This window comes from Vulpes vulpes, chromosome 13 (genome assembly GCF_048418805.1).
Source record: "Vulpes vulpes isolate BD-2025 chromosome 13, VulVul3, whole genome shotgun sequence".
Taxonomy (NCBI): domain Eukaryota; kingdom Metazoa; phylum Chordata; class Mammalia; order Carnivora; family Canidae; genus Vulpes; species Vulpes vulpes.
In genome coordinates, this window is record NC_132792.1 from 24,657,532 (window position 1) to 24,684,266 (window position 26,735).

The 26,735-nt window shown below is 31.9% G+C and overlaps 1 protein-coding gene across 2 annotated transcripts in view; it reads left to right on the top strand.

The window, feature by feature from the left end:
- Positions 1–26,735, top strand: part of CSMD3 (CUB and Sushi multiple domains 3) — a 1,174,336-nt gene that overhangs the window by 1,092,998 nt on the left and 54,603 nt on the right. For both annotated transcript variants that reach the window (XM_072734033.1, XM_072734032.1), the window contains 9 exons: positions 93–278; positions 1,835–2,029; positions 5,296–5,469; positions 12,485–12,658; positions 15,200–15,373; positions 17,307–17,492; positions 19,419–19,592; positions 21,720–21,902; positions 26,049–26,225. In XM_072734033.1, coding sequence (XP_072590134.1) covers positions 93–278; positions 1,835–2,029; positions 5,296–5,469; positions 12,485–12,658; positions 15,200–15,373; positions 17,307–17,492; positions 19,419–19,592; positions 21,720–21,902; positions 26,049–26,225 — 1,623 coding nt within the window. The remainder of the gene's footprint in view (positions 1–92; positions 279–1,834; positions 2,030–5,295; positions 5,470–12,484; positions 12,659–15,199; positions 15,374–17,306; positions 17,493–19,418; positions 19,593–21,719; positions 21,903–26,048; positions 26,226–26,735) is intronic.

The following is a 26,735-nucleotide window of genomic DNA, read 5'->3' on the forward strand; positions in this document are numbered from 1 at the left end:
AAACAGTTTTACATGCTTTACAATTTAAGAGACTTATCTACTAAATTAAGAATTTTTCTGTTTCTATGATTTTGTACATGTATTCATTCTAGCAATTTCCTGTGGGATTCCTAAAGCTCCAACAAATGGAGGAATACTCACAACAGACTACTTGGTAGGAACCCGAGTTACCTATTTTTGTAATGATGGATATAGATTATCATCTAAGGAACTTACCACTGCCATATGTCAATCAGATGGAACTTGGAGCAATCATAACAAGACCCCTCGCTGTGTTGGTATGTGTGTTAAGGAAACGGTGTCATCTGTGTATCTATTGGCATTCTGTATGATTTAAAATTTTACGTATTGTTCAAATTTTATAACTAATCCCTGAAATGAAGTGTGACATCTGAGAGAGAAATAAAGGTTAATTAAGCTGTCTTATACTATGAACAATTAGAAGACAGTATAAGGACTTTTCACTTGTTTTTGGAAACTCCAGAATATTTATTTAAAAATTAAAGTCAATTTATTTTACATAACAAAGTTTTGCTCATTTTGTAAAAAATCATCCATCAGTCAACATGTTCTTAATATATATGGCCCTGAAAAAATTTAAAGATTTATTTTTAATAAAACTATATCCTAGTACATTCAGCTCTGATTTTTATAATGATAAAAGATGTTGCTGAGATGATCCATAACCTTCAACTTTTGTCAGTATTCTTCAGGTTACTTGCATTTAGAACATTCTCATTGCTTTCATTACTACTTTAATAGATAAATGAATATTATGTAATGGTGATAGAAATACTTCTGTTAAAATATTTGGTAGCAAAAGAATTGGAAATTGTTGGTTTAAATAGGTTTTTAATTTGTCTCTATATTACATTTACTTATTCTCACTTAATACTACCATTTCAACTTAGTTGCTATTTCATTTAAAATGAAAGTTGTTAAATTATGTGCAATCTTAACATAGGTGTTTAATAATGCTTCTGTTTATATTATGGTGAACAAATTTTGAATTAGCCAAATTATAACACAACTCTTGCACAAAAACACCATCTTCATAAAACAGATTTCCTCAAAATATGGTCCTTCCAAAATGTCTAAATTAATGAGAATAGGTTGTTTCCATATCTTGCCTATTGTGACCAATGCTGCAATGAACATGAGCATGCAGATATCTCTTCAAGATCCTGATTTCCTTTGGATATATACCCAGATTGGGGTTCCTTAATCATCTGATAGTTCTCTTTTTAATTTTTTGAGGATCCTCTATACTGATTCTACAAATATATTCCATAATGGTTGTTCCAGTTTACATCCCCACCAACTTGTACTAGAGTTCCGTTTTTCTACATCCTGTCATTTATTTCTCATAAAAGTTGGGAAGAAAAATTTCAAAAAGAATACTTTTAAGTCAACTTCAAGGAAAAGAGGCAATTTTAACAAATTAATATAATTGGAATGATTCATTACTAAAATACATTTCATGTCTTTCTGTATTAAGAAATAAATTTGGATATGATAATCCAAAAAAAAAAAAATGGAAAGAAAAGGAGAGTAGTAGAGGTAAGGCAGTATAAAGATTCTGGGTAAATAAAATAGGTACCCAGACTTTGAAGTGTGAAATAGCAGAACATATTCAAGGAATTACCAGAAATACCATAGAATTGGGGGAATGGAAAAGATTAAAATGGAAAATAAATTTTTAAAAATGCTAAAGCACTTTGGCACAGAAATGAATGAATTAAGGTAGTGGTGGTATAAAGAAGGTGATAGATATACAGTTAAAAAGTAGAACAGATAAGAATGATTAATATTAATGTTCTTGGTTTTTGTATAGTTGTTACATGTCCAAGCATCAATTCTTTTACCTTGGAACATGGAAGATGGCGAATTGTGAATGGCTCCCATTATGAATACAAAACTAAGGTAGTTTTCAGCTGTGATCCTGGTTATCATGGACTAGGTCCTGCTTCTATTGAATGTCTTCCTAATGGTACCTGGAGTTGGAGAAATGAAAGACCATATTGCCAAAGTAAGTATCCACTCTGCTAAACTTATTTTATTAGCTATTCTTGATTGAATCGCTTGATCACTTCCTTTCCCAAATACTATTATTTTTTTAAAGATTTTATTTATTTATTTGACATACATACACAGAGAGAAAACACAAGCAAGGGGAGTGGCAGGCAGAGTTAGAGGGAGAAGGAAGCTCCCAGCAAAGCAGGGAGTGTGATGTGGGACTCTGTCCCAGGATTCTGGGATCATGGCCTGAACTGAAGGCAGACACTTAACTGACTGAGCCACTCAAGTACCCAAGATAACATTATTAAAAAGGTCATTTATCCTCATTAAATTTAAAAATTCTTTAATGTTTTTTGAGTAAATGGTCATGAAAAAAGCATGGGCTTTAGATACAGAAATCTTGTGTTAGAATTCAAAGTCTACCATTTACTACAACCTGATAATGCCTATTGTATACTTAACAACTTGCCAGGCACTGCTTTTAGCCCTTTACATGTTTTAATTCATTTATTGCTCAGTTCCTATCCTACGAAATAGTTGATATTATTACACTTATTTTATCAAAAGGAAACTGAGCCCCGGGTTTAATCATTTCACACAAGTCACAGCCTATAAATGGTGGAGAACTGAGATTCAGTCCAAGCTCTTAATCACTGTATTATGTCATGTTTATTTTCTCTGGTCCCAAATTTCTTAAACTAGAAAATTACAATAATACCTATCTTGTAGTTAATATAAATATTTAATGGTATATTATATTGAAAATATCAGCTAGAACCTGATTCACAGCATGATCTCAATAAATATTTATTGAATCAATTTGCACATATTATTCTATTTCCATGCATTCTTATAATTAAATGACTGATGTCTGATATAGATAAGCTAACTGAGCATAGGATATTCAGATGATTTATTGAAGCCCCTTTGAACTTCCTTCCCTATATTTATTAAGTATTTACTTTGTGCCAAGAAATATGCTAGCCTGAAAATGCATTCTTTCATTTTGTGTCCAATACAACTGTATGGCATTTATGACATAAACATAATCTACAAATAAACTAAAAAAGAATCAGAAGTCAAAATAGGATTATGATTATGATGACTAAGAAGTTCAACAGAGCAGACAGTGGCATAAATGTGATAAGTACACAAGTATCTACTATTATTTTACTTATGAATATTCTATTTTGCAATTTGTTTTTTAATATCCATATAAGGGGTTACCATTTTTTATAAGATAATCATATTGATGAATTAAAATCTCAAAAATAGATGACTAAGCTGTACTTGTGACATTCTAAAATATTGCATCTCTACTTATAAAATTTTTCCCTATTGTTTCACATTTTCTCCTAGAAACCTTCTTTTCCTCTAGCTTCATTGTTCTTCCACTATTATTTCATTTATACAAGCATGTAAGATAGGGGTATTTCAGGGAGCTAGGAAAAAATTGTCTGCAATAAAATTTTAATTTAATCAGGCTTTCAACAAATGTTTGGTTCTTTTGTGATGATATAGAAGGGTTTAAGGGATGATCTATGATGTGAAAGGGTTTAAGGGATACATAAAATGAAGTCCCTGCCTACAGGTAAGAGTTGGGAAAGATAAGGAATCTAAGGATTGCAATTCATTGAGAAAATGGAAAGAATAGCAATTTTGCTGATTCTTCATTTATTCATCTTTTAAATTAAAATAATATAAATATTAGTGTTACTAATATTAATAATATAGCTATTGGGATAGGGGTATCTCTCAAAGGGTTGTTGAGAAATTAGCTCAAAACAATCACTACATTTAAAATTGTAATGCAATGATTTAAAGTTTGAAAATTTTCTTTGTGTAATGACAGCCTAAAGCCTAGATTTGAAAGCCAGAGCTAGAGCCAGCATAAGGCACTGTGGGCTTGTGGCTAAGTATTTCATTCTAGAGCTTGACCACTGGGTTTTCATTTTAATGTAGCTATTTACAGGCTGTTTAACCTTATTAAAATTACTTAAATTACTTACTTAAATTACTTATATAATTCTTATCCTAGTACATAAGAATACTTATGTGTTCTTATCCTAGTGCATGCAATTCAGATAATGACTGCATCTACCTCATAGTTGTTTTGAGAATTACTTAAAGTACTAGTGATAGAATCTGATATAAAATAAGCACTCAATAAACATTATCCACTATTCTTTTTTTATTTAAGAAAGACATTTCATTTATAGTCTTTAAGTATGAAGGAGTCATAAGATCTGGGTTCTAAATGACCTAGTGGCTCAATGTCTTTTTTCAGTTTTTAAAACCTGCAAACAAAATGTTGAAATTAATTCTATCTAATGGCTTTTGTGAAAATCAAATGATATTTTACATGTAAATTTCTTTATAGACTGTGGAGAGCTCAACAAAAATTACTTATAATCACAAACCTACCTCAATATTGCAGGTTTAGTTCCAGATCACCACAGTAAAACTAACATAGCAATAAAGCAAGTCAAATAAATTATGACTTTCCAGTGTATATAGTTATATTTACACTATATTGTAGTTTATATGTGTGCAATAGCATTATGCTTAAAAAAAACAAGGTCTATACTCTAATTAAAAAATACTTTATTGCCAAAAAGGCTACCCATCATCTGAGCTTTCAGCGAGTGGTAATCACTCATCACAGTGACAAATATAATGATAATGAAAAAGTCTAAAATATTGTGAGAATTACCAGAATGTGACCAAGAGACACAAAGTGAGCAAATATTGTTGGAAAAATTGCACTCATAGGCTTACTCATCATAGCGTTGTCATAAGCCCTCCATTTGTAAAGGCGTTCTATCTGCCAAGGTGAGGTATTCCTATACTAAGCATTGTTTCAGATTGAAGAGGAAACTTTATCTCAGGAACGTCAAAAGGATTTTCCCGTGTCACTTCATAAGGCAAAGAAATATTTGGGGCCAGTGAATTATTTTTTCTCTCATTTTGTGATTTTTTTTTTCTTTTCCAACAACCTGCTGAGTGACCAGATTGGCTAAGCAAAGATGCAAAAATAGCTTCGTTACATGTTGCTGTCACTCAGAAGGTTTTATGAGAACTCGAAGAGGATCAATTTTAGATTATGTCATCTATTTTCTCAGCATTTTCACATTCATTCAAACATGTTTTATAAGTGTTGATTTCAGTTGTGAATATGTCAGATCATAGAGAATTCAAAATGTTAAATGCATGGTTTTGTTACAAGTGCACATTGACTACGTCTTCAACTGTTTTTATTTTTCTCTTGTTTACAAGTTATTTCCTGTGGAGAACTACCTACACCTCCAAATGGAAATAAGATTGGAACTCAAACTTCGTATGGCTCTACAGCCATCTTTACCTGTGATTCAGGATTCATGCTTGTGGGCTCTGCCGTACGGGAATGTCTTTCTTCAGGTCTTTGGAGTGGATCTGAAACCAGGTGCCTAGGTACAGATTTTTAAATCATTTTAATCAACCATACCCCAACCTTCACCTCTGGAGAGGAGGCAGCCCTTTTTTTCATAACAAGACGTGATCATTTATATTGACTTAGTAAGGATGCTAAGTTTAACTTTAAAAATGTCTCATGGTAGAAAAGTTATTAAACAGATAACTCTTGAAGTTAATAAACTAGTATTTCAAATGAGAATCTTATGTCATTAAGGAGAGACATTTTCTTCCAGGCATGTGAAAATATAAAAAGTTGAAAACTAATTGCTGAAAATTATATGTCTGCATACTCAGCTGGATTAATCACCGTAGCAGTTAATTCATTCTAAACCATAGTCAATTCTCCTTTCACTTATTTGCTTAAGGTAATGATCGAAGGAGAAAAACGATTCCCACATTTAAAATCTTTCCCTCTTTTAATTTCATAAGATTTTTAACATGTGTAATATTACTTTCTATTAAACTTTTTTAAATATATTTTTTCAAACTTGATTTTAGGCAAAAAGAGTTTTTAATTCATTATATAAATAAAAACCCTATTCAGTTAAAGAAACTGAAGCAGCTAGTTCTTCTTGCCCTTCCTTCTTTCTTGTTAAAAGAATATTATGATTTATGCTTTATCTTTTTTCAAAGACTTCAGTAATTTTTAAATATTAAAAGAATGATATGATTTATGCTTTATTTTTCTCCAAAATGATTTCAAGATAGGACAGGAGGTACTGAATTAGACATAATGAAAATTGTTCTAATAATTATTCACTTGTCTGTTGGGAACAAGAAATAATATTTGGTTTACCAATTTAAGAATTTCTGATTATTATGAACAGGGCATTGCTAAATGTGGACAAGTTTTGTCTCTAAATATTTACTATATTTAAGACTATGAGGCAGGGCAAAAGATGTCTATAGCAATTTAGATACATACTGTTTTACTTGTAAGCTTGAATATATTCATGGTAATGCAATCATTATTTGAAACTTAAAAAGTATAGCCAGAGATTTTGATTAAAATCCTTTTATCCTCCCTTAGGCATATTTAATAGGTATACTTGGAAGCCTAGCAACGATGGTTTCTTTACAGAGCATGTATATTTGAATAAGCTGTAAGAATATCATATAAAAATGGTACAAAATGAAGTCTTTATATTCTTATATAGGGTTAAATACTCAAAATATTTTTAATAGCTCCTAAACTGACTTTGATTATGCAGATTTCAATTACAGATTACTTAGTCTACATATAAACTTAAAAATGTATGTGTAAATTGAATTTGAAATATTATATTTTATGGCTTTATGCCTTGATGAGCTGTTATTGTATATTGTGTGTTATTTATTGAATATTGCGTATGGAGGGTGGTTTTATTCACCTGTTAAGAATCCTGTTTCTGTTTTTTGAAGAGATAGGGCACAAAGGAAGATTTTAAGAATATGTTACCTCTCAGTCTATGAAGACAACATCACCATCCATTGCAGAGGATGTGGTGTTGACATTCAATATGAAGTACAAAAGATGTGGATAGAGGGAAAGTGCAATTGCCAAATAAGCAAATCATAAAATCTTATGCTTGAACTTGACTTCAAGGATTAATGTAGCCCAGTCATTCTCATGTTTGAAAAAAAATCTTGTCCTTATAGCCATAGATACTTTCAGCTAAGAATGGCCATTAGTAGTGCTTATAATTATTTCTCTAAATAAAGTATATTTATTCCTAATCCCCCAGCATTTTATTATGAGTTTTTTCAGTTGAAATACTTGACAGTGACACTTGACATATGGATGTCTCTATGCCCATCACCTAGGTTCTACAATTAGCATTTTGTCATATTTCCTTATCACATGTCTATCTGTTCTTCCAGGCCTCTAACAAACCATTAATTCATTTTGGGGGATGCATTTAAAAGTAACATGCAGAATACAGTGCACTTTTTTGCTAAACATTTCAGTGTGCATATCATTACCAAGAATTGAATATTTCCTTACTCTTCTTGATTCTTTTTTTATACCATGACAAAATGCATATACAATGGAATCTATATCTCATAAACACACAATTAGATGAGTTTTGTCAAATGTGTATAACTGTCTAACTTAAACCACTTTGTAGTTATAGAATATTACTATTACCTTGGAAAGGTTCCTCATGGCCCTGTATAGTCAATCTGCAGCTCCCCCCAACCCTGAGACAATAATTGTTTTTTCACCATATGTTAGTTTTCCCTTTCTAGAAATCCATACGAATGGAATTCTAAATTATATACTGTGTAAGACTTCTTTCATTATCTTTCCATGTTGCTGTGTGTATCACTATTTTTTTTTAGTTGCTGAGTAAAATTCCATTATATGAATATGCCACATGTTGGTCAATCCCATATTGATAAACACCTGACCCTTGTCCAGTTTTTGGGCTATTATGAAAAAAGCTGCAATGAATATTCATGGAAAAGTCTTGTTGTGAGCATATGTATTCATTCCTCTGAGAGATTTAGGAGTAAAATTCCCGGAATAGTTCTTGTCTCACATTTTCTCCAGCATGTGGTATAGCCAGTCTTTTAATTTTATCCATTCCATTTGGTGCATAAAGGTATTTTATAGCATTTGAATCTGCATTGTCTTGATGATTACTGATATAGTACAATTTCTTTAGCTTTTTGGCCATTCGTAAATTTTTCTTTGTAAATTGGTGAAGTATTTTTTATACTCAATTGGCTTTTATTATGAACTGTAGGAGTCTGTGTATATCCTGGTTGTAAGGCCTTCATTATTATGTGTTTTATAGATATTTTCTTGCAGCTTGTGACTTGCTTATTTATTTCTTCTTTTAATGAGCAGAAATTTAACAATTTTTAAAGTCTATCTCTCCTGGTTATTGCTTTCTTTCTGTGTCTTGTTTACACAAAACTTTTACTCAGCCAAAAGTCACAAAGATTTTCTTTCATATTTTCTTCTATAAGCTTTATATTTTTGATGTTACTTTCATATCTATGATTTATCTTTGGTTTATTCTTGTATGTATAATGAACAAAGTAACGTTGAGGTTGTTTTTTTCTGGAAGAGTATCTGGCACTATTTGTTGACTAGGTTTTACAATAAGTCTTGAATTTTGTATGTTATCCCTCAAATTTGTTCTTAATTTTTAAGATGACTTTAGGTACTATATATCTTCTCCAATTTCATATAAGTTTTAGACTTAGCTTATCAATTTTTATTTTTAAAAATATATAGTAGGATTATGACCAGGGTGACATTGAATCCATACATTATTTGAGGAGAATTGACATCTAAGAATGTTGTCTTCCAATTAATAAACATAATATGTATGTTCATTCATTTATTAAGTCTTTTTTTTTCTTTGTAATACAATATTTTGTATTTTTAGCATAGAGGTCATGTTTGTCTATTGCTAAAAATGTTTAGTGTGTTTCTAGTATTATAAGTGAAATTGTTCATTTTTAATTATATTTTCCATTTAATTTAAATTTTCACATCAATTATTTGTTGCTAGTATATAAAAATATAATTATTTGAAATATTTATCTAGTATCCTGAAACTTGGCTAAATTATTAGTTTTAGGATTTTCTTAAAATAGGATTTTTCTAGATATATATCATCTAAGTTTAGAATAGTTTTAATTTTCTGGTTTCCCAAATTTATGCTTTCTTTCTTCCTTTTTATTAATGTATTGCACTGCAATAGGGCCAACCAAACAATGTTAAATAGAACTGGTGAGAGTGGACCTCCTTGTCTTGTTCCCTATATAGGAAGAAATTCACTATTTCATTGGTAAATATGTTAGCTGGAGGTTTTTCTTAGATTTCTTTTGGCATTCAGGAACTCAGTTCTCAACGATAAGCAATGCTCTGGACACCAATGGGGTATCCTGTGATTCCATTCAATCGGTCACTATCTACCTGGAGATAGCATCAGATTCCTTAGATTAAAGGTTCAGGTTTTGTTTTTGTTTTTAAGATTTTATTTATTTGAGGGGAACCTGGGTGGCTCATTCAGTTAGGCATCTGCCTTCAGTTTGGATCGTGTTCTTATGGTCCTGAATCAAGCCCCATGTGAGACTCTCTGCTCAGTGGGAAGTCTGCTTCTCTTTTGCTCTATCTTAAATGAATGAATAAATGAATGAATGAATGAATCATCTTTTAAAAAATGATTTTATTTATTTGAGAAAGAGTGAGACAGAGTATGAGTTGGTGGAGGGCCAGAGGGAGAGGGAGAAGCAGAATCTCCACTCAGAGGGGAGCCTGGGATCATGACTTGAGCCAAAGGCAGATGCTTAACCAATTGAGCCACCCACGTGCCCCTAAACATTCAATCTTATAAGACTGCTTTCCATTCCATCTTTAGATGCCAGTTCTAAGCCTACTACCTGTGCTTCCAACTGACTCTAAATCACAGGTTCCTATGACCCAGTCCCTCCTTGGGTTTGATTAATATGCTTAAGTGACTTGCAGAACTCAGAAAAACATTTTACTTACTAGATACTGGTATGTTACAAAGGGATATAACTCAGGAACCGCCAGGTGGAAGAGATGCATAGGGCAAGTTATGTGAGAATGGTGCAGAACTTCCATGCTTTCTTAGGTCCCCACTCTCCTGAATCTTCTTGTATTCACCAACCCAGAAGCTCTCTGAACTACTTTTGGTTTTTATATGGAGGCATCATTGCTTGGGCACAATTGATTAAATCATTGGCCATTGGCAATTAATTCATCTTCTAGTCCTTCTCTTCTCCCCAGAGGTTAAAAGAGTGGGACTTAAAGTTCCAAACCTCTAATCATATGGTTGGCTGGCACTCAGCCTCCATACTTTGGTAAGATTCCTAAAGCCACCTCATTAACATAACAAAACACACACACACACACACACACACACACACACACTCCCATCATTTAGGAAATTCCAAGGGTTTTTTTTTTTTTTAATTTTTTTTTTTATTTATTTATGATAGTCACAGAGAGAGAGAGAGAGAGAGGCAGAGACACAGGCGGAGGGAGAAGCAGGCTCCATGCTTCTCGAATCGATGTGGGATTCGATCCCGGGTCTCCAGGATCGCGCCCTGGGCCAAAGGCAGGCGCCAAACCGCTGCGCCACCCAGGGATCCCTAATTCCAAGGGTTTTAAGAACTTTGTGCCAGAAACAGGGACCAAGACCAAATATATATTTCATCTATAAATCATAATATTGCAGATGTCTTTATCAGGTTGAAAAGTTCCCTTCCATTCTATATGTATTGTTAGTTTTCATCATGAATCGTTACTGAATTTTGTCAAATGCTTTTTCTTCATCTATTGAAATAATCCCATTTGTTTTTTCATTTACTCTGTTTATATGTCACGATCTCTTTTACTCTGTCAAATTATAGTGGTTCATTTATTGTATATTTCTAGATTGGTTTTCTAAAAATTTATGGAGTTCTGCATCTATTTTCATGAAGAACCTTGATTTTTCATGTCTTCCAGGTTTACTATTGGGGCTGTGATTACCTCATAAAACAAATTAGAAAGTAATCCTTTCTTTTTTATTTTCTAAGAGTATGTGTAATTTTTTTTTAAACTTAAATGTTTGGTTAAAACAGTAAAAAATATTTGACACTCAGTGTTTTTTGTGGAAAGGATTTTAAAAATTCAAGTACTTTTGGGGGTGCCTGGGTGGTTCAGTTGTTTAATTGTCTGACTCTTGATCTCAGCTCAGATCTTGATCTCAGGATCATGAGTTCAGGCCTCATGCTGGGCTCCAAACTGGGTGTGGAGCCTACTTAAAAAAAATTTGGGCGCACCTGGGTGGCTCAGTAGGTTGACATGGGACTCTTGATTTTGGTTCAAGTCCTAATCTCTGGGACATGGGATCCTTTGGGCTCCAGCTCAGCACGGAGTCTGCCTGACCCTCTCCTGCACCCTCTGCCCCTCCCTTCCTGCACCCCACACCGCTGCTCATGAGCACATGTGCATGTTCTCCCTATCTCTAAAGTGAATGTATAAAATCTTTATAAAGAAAAGAATTCAAGTACTTTAATAAATAAAGGACTATTCATATTTTCTATTTCATCTTACTTCAGCTTTGGTATAAAATTTTCAAAGTATTTGCCCTTTTTTTCTGAACTGTTAAATATATTGGCATGAAACTGTCCTTCATATTACCATATTTCTAATTTTTGTAAGCTTCTAGTGGTATTTCATTCCTTTCTGTTATTGGTAATTTTTTGCTCTCTTTTTTTTTTTGTGTGTGTGTGCTAAGTAGAATTAGCTAGGTAAGCAATTTTGTTGCTATTTTTAAATACTTTTTAGCTTAGGTAATGTCCTCTATTTTTTTCTATTTTCTATTTCTTTGATTTCTGTAACTATCTTCAATATATCCTTTCATCTACTTTGGCTTTATTTTCTCTTCTTTATTTTGCTTCTCTTTTTCTTCTTCTTAAGATGGAATCTTAACTCATTGATTGCATAACTTTTTCCTTTCTAATAAAACCATTTAACACTATAAATTTTTTCACTAAACAGTTTTTAATGCATTCCTTTGATATGTTATATATATATATTTTTAATTTTTTAATTTTTATTTATTTATGATAGTCACAGAGAGAGAGAGAGAGAGGCAGAGACACAGGCGGAGGGAGAAGCAGGCTCCATGCACCAGGAGCCTGATGTGGGATTGGATCCCGGGTCTCCAGGATCGCGCCCTGGGCCAAAGGCAGGCGCCAAACCGCTGCGCCACCCAGGGATCCCGATATGTTATATTTTTATTTATACACAGATTGAAATGTTTTCTAACTTCTTTTAGACTCAAGTGTTACTCTAAGTAACACATTCTTTTAACTCCTAAGTATTTGGCATTTTGCTGAGTATCTTGTAGTTGTCTTTATGTCATATTATCATGTTTGCATTATTTGTAGCATGCATGTAAATAAACTTTAAAAGTTTGGTAATGTTATATATGTATATAAATACACAAATAAAACTTAGATCACAATATTAAAAATATTACTTTCTGACCCATTTCAGCGGGTCACTGTGGAATTCCAGAGCTCATTGTGAATGGTCAAGTTATTGGAGAAAATTATGGATACAGAGACACAGTTGTTTATCAATGTAATCCTGGTTTTCGATTGATTGGTTCTTCAGTGAGAATATGTCAACAGGATCACAATTGGTCTGGTCAGCTCCCATCCTGTGTGCGTAAGTAAGCATGGCAGAAGTAATTAGAAGCCTCTGGTCTCATATAATTACCGATATTTTTTTCTTAGGTAAGATAAACACAAACACACACATAAAACCATCCATAAAACCATTAAAATAGAAGAAAATATTAGAATGTTTGTTATTATTTATGTTTTATCTTAAAGACAAGAAAATAAGTTTAGCTATTTTAGTATTTAATATAAATTTATAGCAGTATTAGGTGTATTTTCCTATATAGAAGGTATATTCTTGACAAATTTTAACTTATAAGGATTTAATTTCTTGAGACCATTGTGCAGCAGCATCAATATTGTCATCATGTAATATTATGAAACTTCTTTTTTTATGAAACTTTTTATAGTGGAAAATACTTCGGATAATTTCTTTCTAATAATTATTATGCTATAGCTGTCACATCAAAATCGGATCCTGATGGAGTATAATTAGGGAAGAAAAAACTCATCAGACATGATATGAAGAACTATTGTTCTCATTTCAGTTCCATTACTAATTATATGAGCTAATACAGATCATTTAATCGCTCTAGGCCTTAATTCCCTTATATATAAAGTGAATGGTTAAAGGTATTAATAATTATCATCCCTTTTAGCTTCAAAATCCATCTTATTCTTAAATGCATCAAGAATACATGCACACATCTGATATAATTATATTTTCTCATAACAGTTTATATGAAATATTTAAAATTTATTTAAAAGTTTGCTTTAAAGCACACTTTTCATTATTTTAAGATTCCTACAAAATTGTGCAATGCTATGTAATTTGGAAATTGTTTCAATAATATCTCTCATTGTTTTATCAAAAATCTATCTGATCTTTCAAGTTAAAAGATCAGATATGAGCTCACACATGAAGAGTAAAGTGGGCTGTAAAATAAAAACTTTTTTATTTTTTAAATACAGATGCTGTGCTCTGTGGTTTCTATGTGTATGGCATAGATTTGCCCATTGTACATTTATTATGACCGTAATAATACAAAAGTAATAGAGTTGAATATTGATAATTCTTTTGCTTTGCTTACTCCCTTGATTCTCCACCAACACACTGTGTTTCACATCACAATCTCTCCTATATTGTACCAGAAAGGCATTTATCAATTTGTTTCTTCTTTTTTTTCTTTCTCCTGATCATTTCCACCACAATTACTGAGATTTATATTAAAATTGGTCTTAGAAAATGAGAATAAACACATATGTTGTAACTTTAACATCATATGATCATACTATAGAGCTTTTGGAGCCTTCAAATAAATAATGCATGGGACTTTTAGCATGGATTCAGAGGAAATATTTCATTTACTCTTGACTAATTACATCCATATTTATAGATTTCAATGTCAAATTCTAATTCAAGCAACACATATTTATTGAAGTTCTAGTTCCATGGAAAATACTTCCAGGTGTTGAAATTTAATAGAATAATAGACATAGAGTTAACAATATTACTTTTCTAAGATGTGTGTGTGTGTGTGTGTGTGTGTGTGTGTGTGTATGCCTGTCCATGCACTCATGTACACGTGGGCATGCACACATACACACACACAGACTGATGATTTAAAGTCAGCATAATATGCTTCAGTCTGTTCTAGATTTTTTTCCCTTTCATTTAGATTCAGGCATAGCTAACTAATACCACTGTTTTTCTTGTTGAATAATTGAGACTATAAAAGAAAATTGGCCCTTGGGGTAAAACTGGTTTCTTTATTGATAATTTTAACAAGAATAAGATGCAGTTAAATTTCCAAATGAGTAGGTTGACATTAACAATACAGCTGAAAAATAATTGCTCTTAGGTCATTTCAAATGTACTAAAAGTGACTATGGTTTTTCACTGTGGCCAATTATGAAGCACTATTACTGGAATTGCTCTGATTAATAGAGTGAGATATGCAATAAAACAGAAATACAGAGTGTTGGGGAAAAGCCTAACACTACATAAAATCTAAAATAGAACTATAACCCTAAAAACATTTAAGTATAGATACATTATTTCCAAACAAAATTGTGCAAAATTATCAAGTATCAATTGTGAGAAAATAAACCAGTAAGATTGATGGGTTAAGAGAGTGTTAATATTGATATCTCAAAATAGTAAGGAGAATTCTACTACACCATGCATTATTTTTATTATTTACATTATATAGTCCCATTAACTCTTCACACTTTGCTTAGCAATCTAGTATTCATAAAAATTAACAGCATAAATAATATTAAACTATTTCAAAATTAAATATAAAAAACCTGCCTTTATGGGCTTTCAATTCATAAACTCAACTAGAAAAGGAAAATAGGTTCAGTATCATTCCTTTCTGCTACCAACTAGTTACTTGAACTTCAGTCATTCCCTGATATCTTTGAATTCTAAACTGTTCCCTTGCAATAGTAAAAGTGCTTTAAATATATTTTCATATAAAAGTGGTCTTCTTTCTATGTTGTTTGAAATGATTAGCTGTCAAATGATAGCTGATAACCAAATACTCTGCTTTATGCTTTTCCTCTCCCCACCCCTTGCTATTAGCTGTTAGCTGTGGTCACCCTGGTAGTCCAATTTATGGAAGAACAAGTGGCAATGGATTCAACTTTAATGATGTGGTGACATTCTCTTGCAATATTGGATATGTTATGCAAGGACCAACAAAGGCACAGTGCCAGGCCAACAGACAGTGGAGCCATCCTCCACCAGTGTGCAAAGGTAAACGTCTAATTATATTCCAGCACAGGGCACGGTGGTAAAGTGTCTTTCTGTGAACACAGGGGACACCCCTTGAAACAACTCAGGCAGAATAATAGAAGTAGCTTTCAGCTAATAAAATAAAAAGATTTAATATTGATGTCCTCTCATTAGCTATGCTTTCCTTTTTCCTTAATTTTTATTTTATGTTTTTAAAAGTTAAAATTAGTAGGTTTTATTTGGTGGGGGGGGGGCTTTACAAAATCTTAGCATGCAGTGCAATATTGGTTTCTGGAGTAGAATTTAGTGATTCATTACTTATATTCAACACCCAGTCTCATCACAAGTACCTTCTTTGATACCCATCACCCATCTAGCCCATCCCCCACCCCCTTTCTCCATCAACCCTCAGTTTGTTCTCTGTTGTTAAGAGTCTCTTATGGCTTATTTCCCTCTATGCTTTTTTCCTGTAGCCATATATTCATCTTTCTTAAATTCCACAATAGAATGAGATCATATGGTATTTGTCTTTCTCTGGCTGATTAATTTCACTTAGCATAATACACTTTAGCTCCGTCCACGTTATTTCAAATGACAAGAGTTCATTTTCTTGATGGCTGAGTAATATTCCATTATATATATATATATATATATATATATACACACACACACACACACACACACACACACACATACATCTTCTTTATCCATTCATCAGTCGATGGACATTTGGGCTCTCTCTATAGTTTGGCTATTGTTTTCAATGCTACTATAGGGACGCCTGGGTGGTACAGCAGTTGAGTGTTTCTGCCTTTGGCCCAGGGCATGATCCCAGGATCTGGGATCGAGTTCAACAAGAGGGTCTTGCAGGGAGCCTGCTTATCCCTCAGCCTATGTCTCTGCCTCTCTGTTTCTGTGTCTGTCATGAATAAATAAATAAAAAATATTTTAAAAAAATAATAATGCTACTAAGAGCATTGGGGTTTGAGCAATTTGTTTGTTGTTGAGCATCTTGTCATTGTCTGTTGGCCATCTGTGTATCCTCTTTGGAAAAGTGTCTATTCATGTCTTCTGCCCATTTCCTAACTGGATTATTTGTTTTTTGGGTGTTGAGTTGGTAAATTCTTCATATATTTTGAATACTAACCCTTTATCAGATACGTCATTTGCAAATATCTTCTCCCATTTAATAGGTTGCCTTTTAGTTTTGTTGATTGTGCCTATCATAAATAAATAAAAAAAATAATAAAAAAATAAGTTTTGTTGATTGTTTGCTTTGGTATGCACATTTTTATCTTGATAAAATACCAAAAGTTCATTTATGCATTTTTTCCCCGTTGCCTCTGGCAATGTGTCCAGTAAGGAGTTAGCAAGTTCTATTTTAACTGCTTAGCTCTGTTATCTTGTACCTATTTTATTGCTGCATATAAAAAGTCATTAAGATAATTTTACTTGTGGTTTGCTTTGTAATTAATGTAACTTATCTTTGGCATCATATTTTTAGAGACTGAGTCCTGAATTACTATGATGCCAACACTTGGAGTTTATTTACTGTTTTTTTTTTCTATACAAACAGATTAAAGAAATTTTTATTGTTTTTCCATTTGCAAAGAGGTATGATATATATAGTTCACTGTCTGATAAAGTACAACCAAATTATAATTTTTCTAAATTTTTTATGGTTTATAGCTTAAAGTATCATTCTTTACATCTGTACTTAATAGAATACTTATGGAGTTGCTATCCAAAAAATTTTGCCAAATGGTTTTCCTTTTTTCTATGTTTTCGACCACATGGATCTCACTTCATTATCTAGCCTGTGAATTAATTTTATTCCTGGAATCTTTGGTTTGTTTGATTAAATTAACCTTTGAAACTCCATTTCTAATGGAAATCTAAGTTCATCTACATTCATTACTCCAAGCATAACTTGCAAAATTTGTCATTTGTTTAGTGGTGAACTGCTCTGATCCTGGAATTCCAGCCAATTCCAAAAGAGAAAGTAAAATAGAACATGGAAATTTCACCTACGGCACTGTGGTATTCTATGACTGCAATCCTGGATATTTCTTATTTGGATCTTCAGTTTTAATATGTCAACCAAATGGACAGTGGGACAAACCCTTACCAGAATGTATCAGTAAGTAGATAATGTGAATTCTTCCTTGAGAAAATGCTATGGAAGCAATATGGATATTTATTGTCTGATAAACTATCTAGAGCTATATATCAGAAAGCTCTTGTTTTTAAGTATTACTTTAGTTTAACTTTTGATTTTATTGTTTCATTTTTAAAAATATAGTTCCCTATATTCTTCCAATGCAATGCCCAAATGCCATTTTTATTACTATTCATGTGGTTCTTTGATTTTGAGTTTTGGTAAGGCAGATAGACTAGGAAAAGCAACATCTTTTATATTCTATGATATTACCATCCCATAAGAAGCAATTACATTTAGATTTTCTTTTGTATTAATATTTTAAATTTCATTGAAGACAATATTAGTCTTAATCTAAACGTCTACCAGGGCTTTAGAATACTTAAAAGATTTAGACAAATGTGTTACTTAAAACTTACTGATTTAGACATTTATCATATTACAGACACATATACATACAAATGAGTAAATATTGATACACATTATCTTTCAAGTCTGTGAACATTTATTTGAGTGTATTTTGTCATGTGTTGGTTGTAGAATATAATAAGGTAAATTATAGCAGATATGCATAAAATTAGAATGTGTAGTAAGGGAATAATTTAACAGAAATAATTATGTGAGAACATAGAGAAATGAACTTGACTTTGAAATATTCAGTTAGTTATTTTCAACTATAGCTATGTCTCAAAATTGATGAATCATGAAAAGAAAAAGAAGAACTTTATAGATTGAAGGAGTAGTGTTCAAGAAATCATTGAGCAAGTAATTTTTGGTTGTACTAAATTATAAAATTATTTTACGATAATGTTTTAATTAAAGGCACCTTATATTTACAGTGTGGGATTTTTAAAAAATATTGTGACATCATTCATGCACTAATGAAAAAACAAAACTTCATGTAGTGTTCATTAAATTTCAGCTTTGGTAGCAAATAATTCAATTGATCTTTTACTTAAAATGTATTTCACTTCTTTTTGTAGACAGTCTGGTCTAATAGTTGACTAATTCACTTGACTTGGTGTCACTATAGCATTAAAGTTAAAAAAATCTTTCATAAGATATGTAAACGTGAACTTCTTCAGATTATCCTAGCTCTCATACTTTTAGCCTTTCTCTGTTTCCTATAGTATCTCTGGCAGTTTGCAAAGCACTCAAGGGTTTTGTTAAGTTTATATCCCCTTATGTGGTGATTAAAACTCTGGAGTCATATTGCACTCAATATTTTTCCAAGTTATAACTAAAAGGCGGTACACAGTTAGTTGCCAAGCTACCTCTAGGTTATAAAGAAAATTCTACAATGCACTAGTATTTGATTCTGCTATGGTTAGTAGTGTTTTAGTTAACTAGCCACTGAGTATTTATTTTGTACAGCATGATTTATTCATTACTGGCTAGGAATGGAATTATTCTAGACTGCATTATTAGATTGTGTGTCACATATCTATCTTCATTGCCTCTCTTTTACCTTCAGAATTCTGTCCTTTTAATTTCTGTGTGGGCTTATTTTGAATCCTATAAAGCATTGTAGGTCCTTACCTAGATGATTCACATTACTCCTCTCTCTAACTTGCATATCCTTGTTCAGGCACATACACACTTTAAACCCATGCATATATGCATATAAACACACACTCACCACCCCCACATATAATAGACTTATACTCACTCATAGATGCTTACTTACCATGTTCCTGCTAAACATGGTGAGTGGGTTAACAGGATTGCTCATGTAGCTGTAACTTCCATTTTGTTTTTGAAAAGCCAACTTTAACATGGACTTTTGACTTCTGGAGGCTAGGTATATTTGAAGAGATAATTTATTTCTGATTTATTTTATAAAGCATGGTGCAGGTTGTTCGATAGGAGATATAAAAAAATTTTATATTCAATAATTATGTATTGTAGTGATTGACTGTGGACACCCTGGCGTTCCTCCTAATGCAGTCCTGTCTGGTGAGAAGTACACCTTTGGGTCCACTGTTCACTATTCCTGCACAGGAAAGCGTACCCTTCTAGGCCAGTCATCAAGGACTTGCCAATTAAATGGCCATTGGAGTGGATCACAGCCTCATTGTTCAGGTACCTCTTGGAAAATTGGACAATGTGGGTTGGAAGTTACATTATTAAGTAGTATTATTATTAGGAATATATACACAAAACAATAAAAAGAGATAAAATAATACGTTTTTGAAAATCTCATGAAAGAAGCTGGAACATAGTTTATACATGTATTTGAATACTACTTAAGGCAATATAAATTTAGAACATAAATTAATACTCCTCTAATAGATGTTAAATTACAGGTATATGTTTTGAACTGCATTGTAGGAAACATAAGTAACTGGTTTTAGGATGCTACTGTGTATATAGTGCTTTTGTTCATTAAAATGAACTGTTCCATTTTAGCAGATGCAAAATGTTGTTGCAAGAGTTTTGGTTACAGCTCAGTTCTATTAAACTTTCTACACAGTCCATTGCTTAATAGTATACTTTTAAAATAAAGCCCAAAATGTTTGAAAGTAAACTAAGCCAAGTTTTATGAAAGATACTTCTCTATCTTAATTTTCCTTGTTGTTAATAGGCAATATATAACTCCTGAGCTTCTGTAACCCCAATAGAATTATCTTATAATAAATGAATATTAAGGCTATTTAAAATTAAAAATTTGCTTGCAGAGTATTTAATAATTTTTCTTTTGAGCTGTTTAAGCCATTGCTCTTCTTAACAAATATCAATTAAGTTTTAGATCTGTGTTGTCTCCCTATTTGATACTATTTATTGTATTCACTTTTACCCATAGACTAGTTGTTGGTGTTAATGTTTCTGCCTGTTTTTAATTCATATATTGCCCATCATTTTTATATTATTTTATCTCTGTGGAGATCATGTGATGACTTACTAGAAGTTGTTTTACATTGTTTTCCCTATAGAAGTAAAAGTTTTGAAATGGTTACTTATTTCAGAATCTCCTGGTTATTAGTGATTAACCTTGTGAAGTGACTGCTTGGGACTTCAAATTTAATCTACAGATTTTTTTTAAAAAAACTATTAGTTCTAATGTGACTATAAAACTGATTTTAATGAGAATTAAACCTTCTATCTTGGAGTAACTCTTAGTTAATTCAGATAACCGATTGTGCATTAAAACATAAACTTATATGCATACATCCCAGTGTATTAGGAAACTGCTACTGAATTACAAAAAAAATATGCACAGAGATATTTAAAAGTGAAATAGTTATCTTAAAGTTTTGTGTGATTAATATAACATCACATGAAAATGAGGAAGTATGAAAGATTCCAAATACACCAGGCATGTTAAAGTTTTGTGTGATTAATATAACATCACATGAAAATGAGGAAGTATAAAGGATTCCAAATACACCAGGCATGTCAAAAAAGGCATCTAGACAAAGAGTATTTTCAGTGTGTATGTCTTCAACTTTCTCTCTCTCTCTCTCAACATATAATAATACTGTGGCAACTGTGATTAGAATTATTTAAGACATGATAAAGGAACTGAATAAATCCTTAATACTAAAATTAAAAGATGAATACCTAGTCATGAACAAAATCCTTATTAGAACTTAAGCCAGAATTTTCATCTTTGTTTACAATTTATTTTTATGTTTTCATATTGGAAAAGATACAATTCATTTATCTTTGGTCAACGGCCATGGGTAGAGAAAATCAGGGGGTGACATTTTAGGCTACAGGAAATACTATATTGTAGCAATTACATTTTCCAGCACATTACAATTCTAATTTAACACACAAAAAAGATTTTCAGCAATTAGGAAAGTCAGAGAAAGAAACATGCAAATTACCAAGTTCAGTTTTTAATGTTAGTTTCATATATCCATTGTCATTTGAGCTCCTAGTACCATCATTTGTAAATTTTCCATTAACTTAGTTATTAGCCAGGCTTCGGAAAGACTAATGAAATGTCCTTAACCTGTTTAATAGGCCCCATATCACCGATATGGAAAGAGACTGCAACTATACTCTGCAACTATTTTCTTTTTCATTTAGGCTTTTTTAATAACTGGAGTCAGATGGAAATGTCAATTATGATTTTACCCATTCAACCTGTCATATTAAAACACAGCATGCACGAAAACAAAAACCTACAAGAATGTTGGACTAAATCATGAACATAGGAAATGTTTAATGAAATAAATTAACTTGAACTGTACTGAATTTCAGGTGATGCTACTGGTACATGTGGGGATCCAGGTACTCCTGGGCATGGTTCTAGACAGGAAAGTGATTTCAGAACCAAAAGTTCTGTACGTTTTGCTTGTGATACTGGTTATATCCTTCATGGCTCAGAAGAACGAACATGTTTAGCCAACGGCAGTTGGACTGGAAGGCAACCAGAATGCAAAGGTAATCTAAGCAGAAAATAAATATATTAAATTGGAATTTAATGTGTATCCAAATTCAGTTGGTTACTACAGATGAAATTACTCCTACTCATATGTCCTGTTCGCAACCATGGAAAAAAGGCAGTGGTATTCCAGTTTTACTGAAATCATCCTATAAGAGAACTATGATAGGTAATGATTATTTAAAAAATATTTCAAGGGCTATTTATACACAAGCATTGTTCACATCATAACAAATATCTCAATTAGAGAAGTTAAAAATATTTGTTAGAAGGGTTTATTTTTTTCCTTTTATCACAGTGCTTCACATTAGAGACACTATCAGGGAAAAGGAATAGATTGTTCTTAACATTACCTCAAGATCTGTTTCAGTTTTCAGGTTTGTAGAAATAGAAAAATATAGAAGATGCCTAATATAAATGAGATTTTTATTTATTGAGTACAGTTGTTAGCAGCTAGAATCCTTAAAATTTTCAGTGTTTGAGTAAAATTGTTAATCATTCTGACTGGCTCAAAGGTAACATAATTAAATCTTTACCAATTGATTAGAAAATGAAATGTTGCTGAAAAACTATCCTTAAATTTAAACAGTTATTTTTGAGGTGACTTTAGTGCATAAACTAAACTTGCAAAGGTATTTATGAAATTGATTTGATGTTATACCAAATGTCTTGGTTTTACAAATAGGAAATAATTCCAAATAGAACCTTTTTGACAGTTTCTTGATTGATCATATTTCAGATACTTTTTCTGAAGTTTGAAATTAATGTCCATATTTTAGGAAAGATAGTCATCTTTTTTTTTAACTTTGCCAAATTTAATCCTAATTAAAAGAGACTTGTAGCTTAGTTGCTATTATAGGGAAATGAGTTGAGAAACAATATTGCTGAGCAAAAAACAAGAAGAAGCATATTTCTCAAACTTACTTTCCAAAGGAAAAATCTGTATAATTATATTGTACATGACATGAGTCATACTAAGCCATTCCTTTGTTCAGCTGAGCTGCAAAAAATGTTTTAGATGAAATGTGTGATGCTGACCTTGTTTTTTTAGTATGCACATTATAGATAAAGAACCAGGAGTTATAGCAAATATAACAATTAACATTTTTCTAATTGATGGAACTCATACAAACCATTTAGAAAAACAGCTTCTAGTAGATGAATGGACAGAGGAAATGAACAGAAAATATAGAAGAGCCAAAAAAAAAATGCAACGTATAGAAAAAAATTCTACATAACTAGTAATCAGAAAATTATATTAATGTCAAAGCATCTTTTTTCCTCTGCTTTAAAATGAAATTCTGCTGTATGTGCAGCAAAACTAGAACTTTAAAACATTTCTAGAGGTTTTTTTATTGTTATAATATTTTAGGGTAATTTTTAATAATTTAGGTAATAAAAATACATATTTATTCATAAAAAATATATATAGCTTTGATTTATTTATTAACTTTTAAGGATTTTATCCCCTAAGGAAAATAAAAGTATTAAAGAAAATACATAATTGTAGATGATGCAATTTTATATTTTTAATTGATTATGACTAACAACAACTGCAAAGATTTTCAAAATACAGGAGAAATATTACATAAGTAGCTGTATATTTACATGATTTCAATAAAATATTATCAATATAAAGTAATAGAATAAAGGCCATAAGAAAATGTAAATCATGCAAAACTTAGTTCAAAATTAAGATTCAGAATTATGCACTCTGGTAAAATCATGTAAAATTATATTTATTTGAGACAAAGTATAGAACGTAGTACACAAAAGAAGAGAGTGGTGGAATTTGTAGTATTTTTATTCTCAATTCCAAAGTTTTTATAATATTACATTACTTTAGTAACAATAAAATGTAAAAGCTTTCATAGAATGTATGGGTGTGATGAATGAAACACACGTGAAAATAAAAATATCAAATAAATGTGTTAAAATAACTTAATATATAGAAAAATACAAATTTAAAGAATATAGCATTTTGGCAAACTGACAAGGATTTTTAAAATTATGGTGCATGATGTTGCAGAAGATGTGTGAAAACAAGCAAACTTTTTTACACTATAGATACAAGTGCATATTATACCTTGGGAAAGTCTCTATATACTTCAAAAAATTAAAAATATTTTTCAAAAATAAAAATTATCCAAATATTCCACTTCCAGAAATTTATCTTAAAAATACCATATGATATCACTTATATTTGGAACTTAAGAAACAAAACAAATGATCATGGTGGGAGAAGGGAGAGGAAAACCAAGAAACAGACTTAACTCTAGAGCACGAACTGATGATTACCAGAGGGGAGGTTGGGAGGTGGGTTGGGTTGATGGGGATTAAGGAGAGCACCTGTTGTAATGAGCACTGGGTGTTGTATGGAAGTGGTGATCACTAAATTGCACACCCAAAATTAATGTTATACTGCATGCTAACTAATTGGATTTATATAAAAACTTATAAAAAATTAGACCAATGTACACACTTGTCTATATAAGCTAGAGTATAATATAACTATATTATTAATGCTTTTCAAACCGTTCTTGTGTTGTGTCAAGGGTCATGATACATAATAAATAAATATGACCAGATTGTTATCTTAGGCAGGTACTAATAAATATAGAAGAGAGTAATTACTCTTGACAACGGACAAAAATGCTTATTATATCATATGGTTTCCTGAAAATATTACCTGGAGTTTGACTTTGCTGTATATGTATGAAATGTGTAAGTTTCCTACATGCACATACACACAAATATACAAAAGAATAACAAAGGAATGGCAAAATTGAATAAGATGCAGAAAGTGATATAGATAATACTTTTGAAACTGTAAGTACATTTCATGTTCATAAAGATAACCTTAAATTCTATAAAGTACTAAAATACCTTCTTATATTATACCAAATTTAGTGTTACATTTGATACAGACTTGCTCTTAAGTATCTTAAAAATTCACTTACAGAATTAATGGCAAATAGTTAAACATAATACAGGATAATTAATCATATAAGGCATTTGTGTTTGTGACTCATGTTTAGACTGTGTTACAAACAGTGCAAAACATTCATAGAATTTGGTTACTTTATTTTTATTCAGTTTATTTTTTGGACACCTTAGCCCAGAAATAGAGAGAATAAAGTTTCAGTGCAAATCAGTTATATGCTTATGTAAATAAAAATATACATGGATGTTTATAATACTTAAATTGCTTATTTTATATCTATCCTCTTAGAAAAATCTCTGTTGCATCTTGTTGTTACATCTGCTCCAGTTTTGCATGAGTTGTTTTTTAGGCAGACCTTCTTAAGATCCTTCTTTGGAAGATTTCATAGTACCCAAAGACAATGCTCAAGTAATGGCTTTTGTTTAGTTTTGACTGTGGGACCCAGGAATTTAACAAAAATCCCCTGCCCCTGGACAAGCAGAGCAGGACTAACTACATTTTGTGCTGCACCTGCCACCTCCTGTATGACCCCCACATGACCTGCTTATTGCTTAAGGCGCTGCCCCACCTTAGTCAAGCCGCTGGGCACACCCTTACCAGAAATCGGCTCATGACAATGTAACTCTGCCTTGTGCCTGCCAAAACTGCGCGCCAATTCTGACCAAAGTAATAGGCCAGCTCAAATGGATACTATAGGGTAAAATGTAATTCAATTGGCCACCTGTGTGTGGACCAACATGACTGTGCAACTTTCTGCATATGTTATAATCCCATTGGCCACTGGCTCCTATAAAGCTGCTATGCCTCTTAGCCTCGGGGTCCAAGTCCCTGCTCCCCTGTGTCATCGGGTATACTTGGACCCAAGCTCGAGCTTGTAAATAAACCCTCGTGTGTTTGCATCAGTGTCAGCTCCTTGGTGGTTTCTCGGATTCGCAATCTTGGGCACAACATGACCAAAGTTACTACTAACAAAAGTCTTAAAAGAATAGCTGTTGGATGATTTGCATCCCACTAATTAATCTAATAGAATTAACATAAATTCATCTTGAATTTCAACTATTTATAAAAGATAATCCAATGCTTATTTTAGATTTTATAGCTCCTTTGGATAATTTGAAGCCACCCTTTAGTCATTTGTTTTTGTGAGAGGAACTCTAAAACCTTTATATATGCACTCTTACCCATCTTGCTTTATTTATAGCTGTACAGTGTGGAAACCCAGGAACGACAGCCAATGGAAAAGTCTTTCGGATTGATGGCACAACGTTTTCCAGTTCAGTTATTTATTCCTGTATGGAAGGATATATCCTTTCTGGACCTTCAGTTAGACAGTGCACAGCCAATGGAACGTGGTCTGGAACTTTGCCTAACTGTACAAGTAAGTTTCTTCTCATTGTTTTAAACTATCACCAGTTATGTGAAAAAATATTTGAATATATAAATTTGTATGTATGTTTTGTTAATTAATCAAATCATGTGAGATTGTGAAGACTGATATTGTCTTTCAAATTAAAAGGTGGTAGTTGTATTATAGTTAGAAGGCACATGAGTGACTTTAAGAATCAGTTGACTTACCAAGGTACTCCATTGGCAAAGGAAAGAGGAGCCACAGAATGTCAGTGCTGTTAAATGTAATTTAACAGTTTTTTTAAAGAATGGAGATGAATTATCAGCTGTAATCAGGATCAAATATCCAAGAAAACAATTATATTTTGTCAATCTAACACATATCAATAACTGACTTGGTTTTAAAATTTGTAAATGAGAAACACATTGCTCCAGGACTCAAAAAGATATTGGCTTTTGTCAGTTTTTTTTGTTTGTTTGTTTTTGTTCTTTTAACATTATGATGTTGCAAAGGTCAATAGTTGTTCTTCAGTGTCAGTGG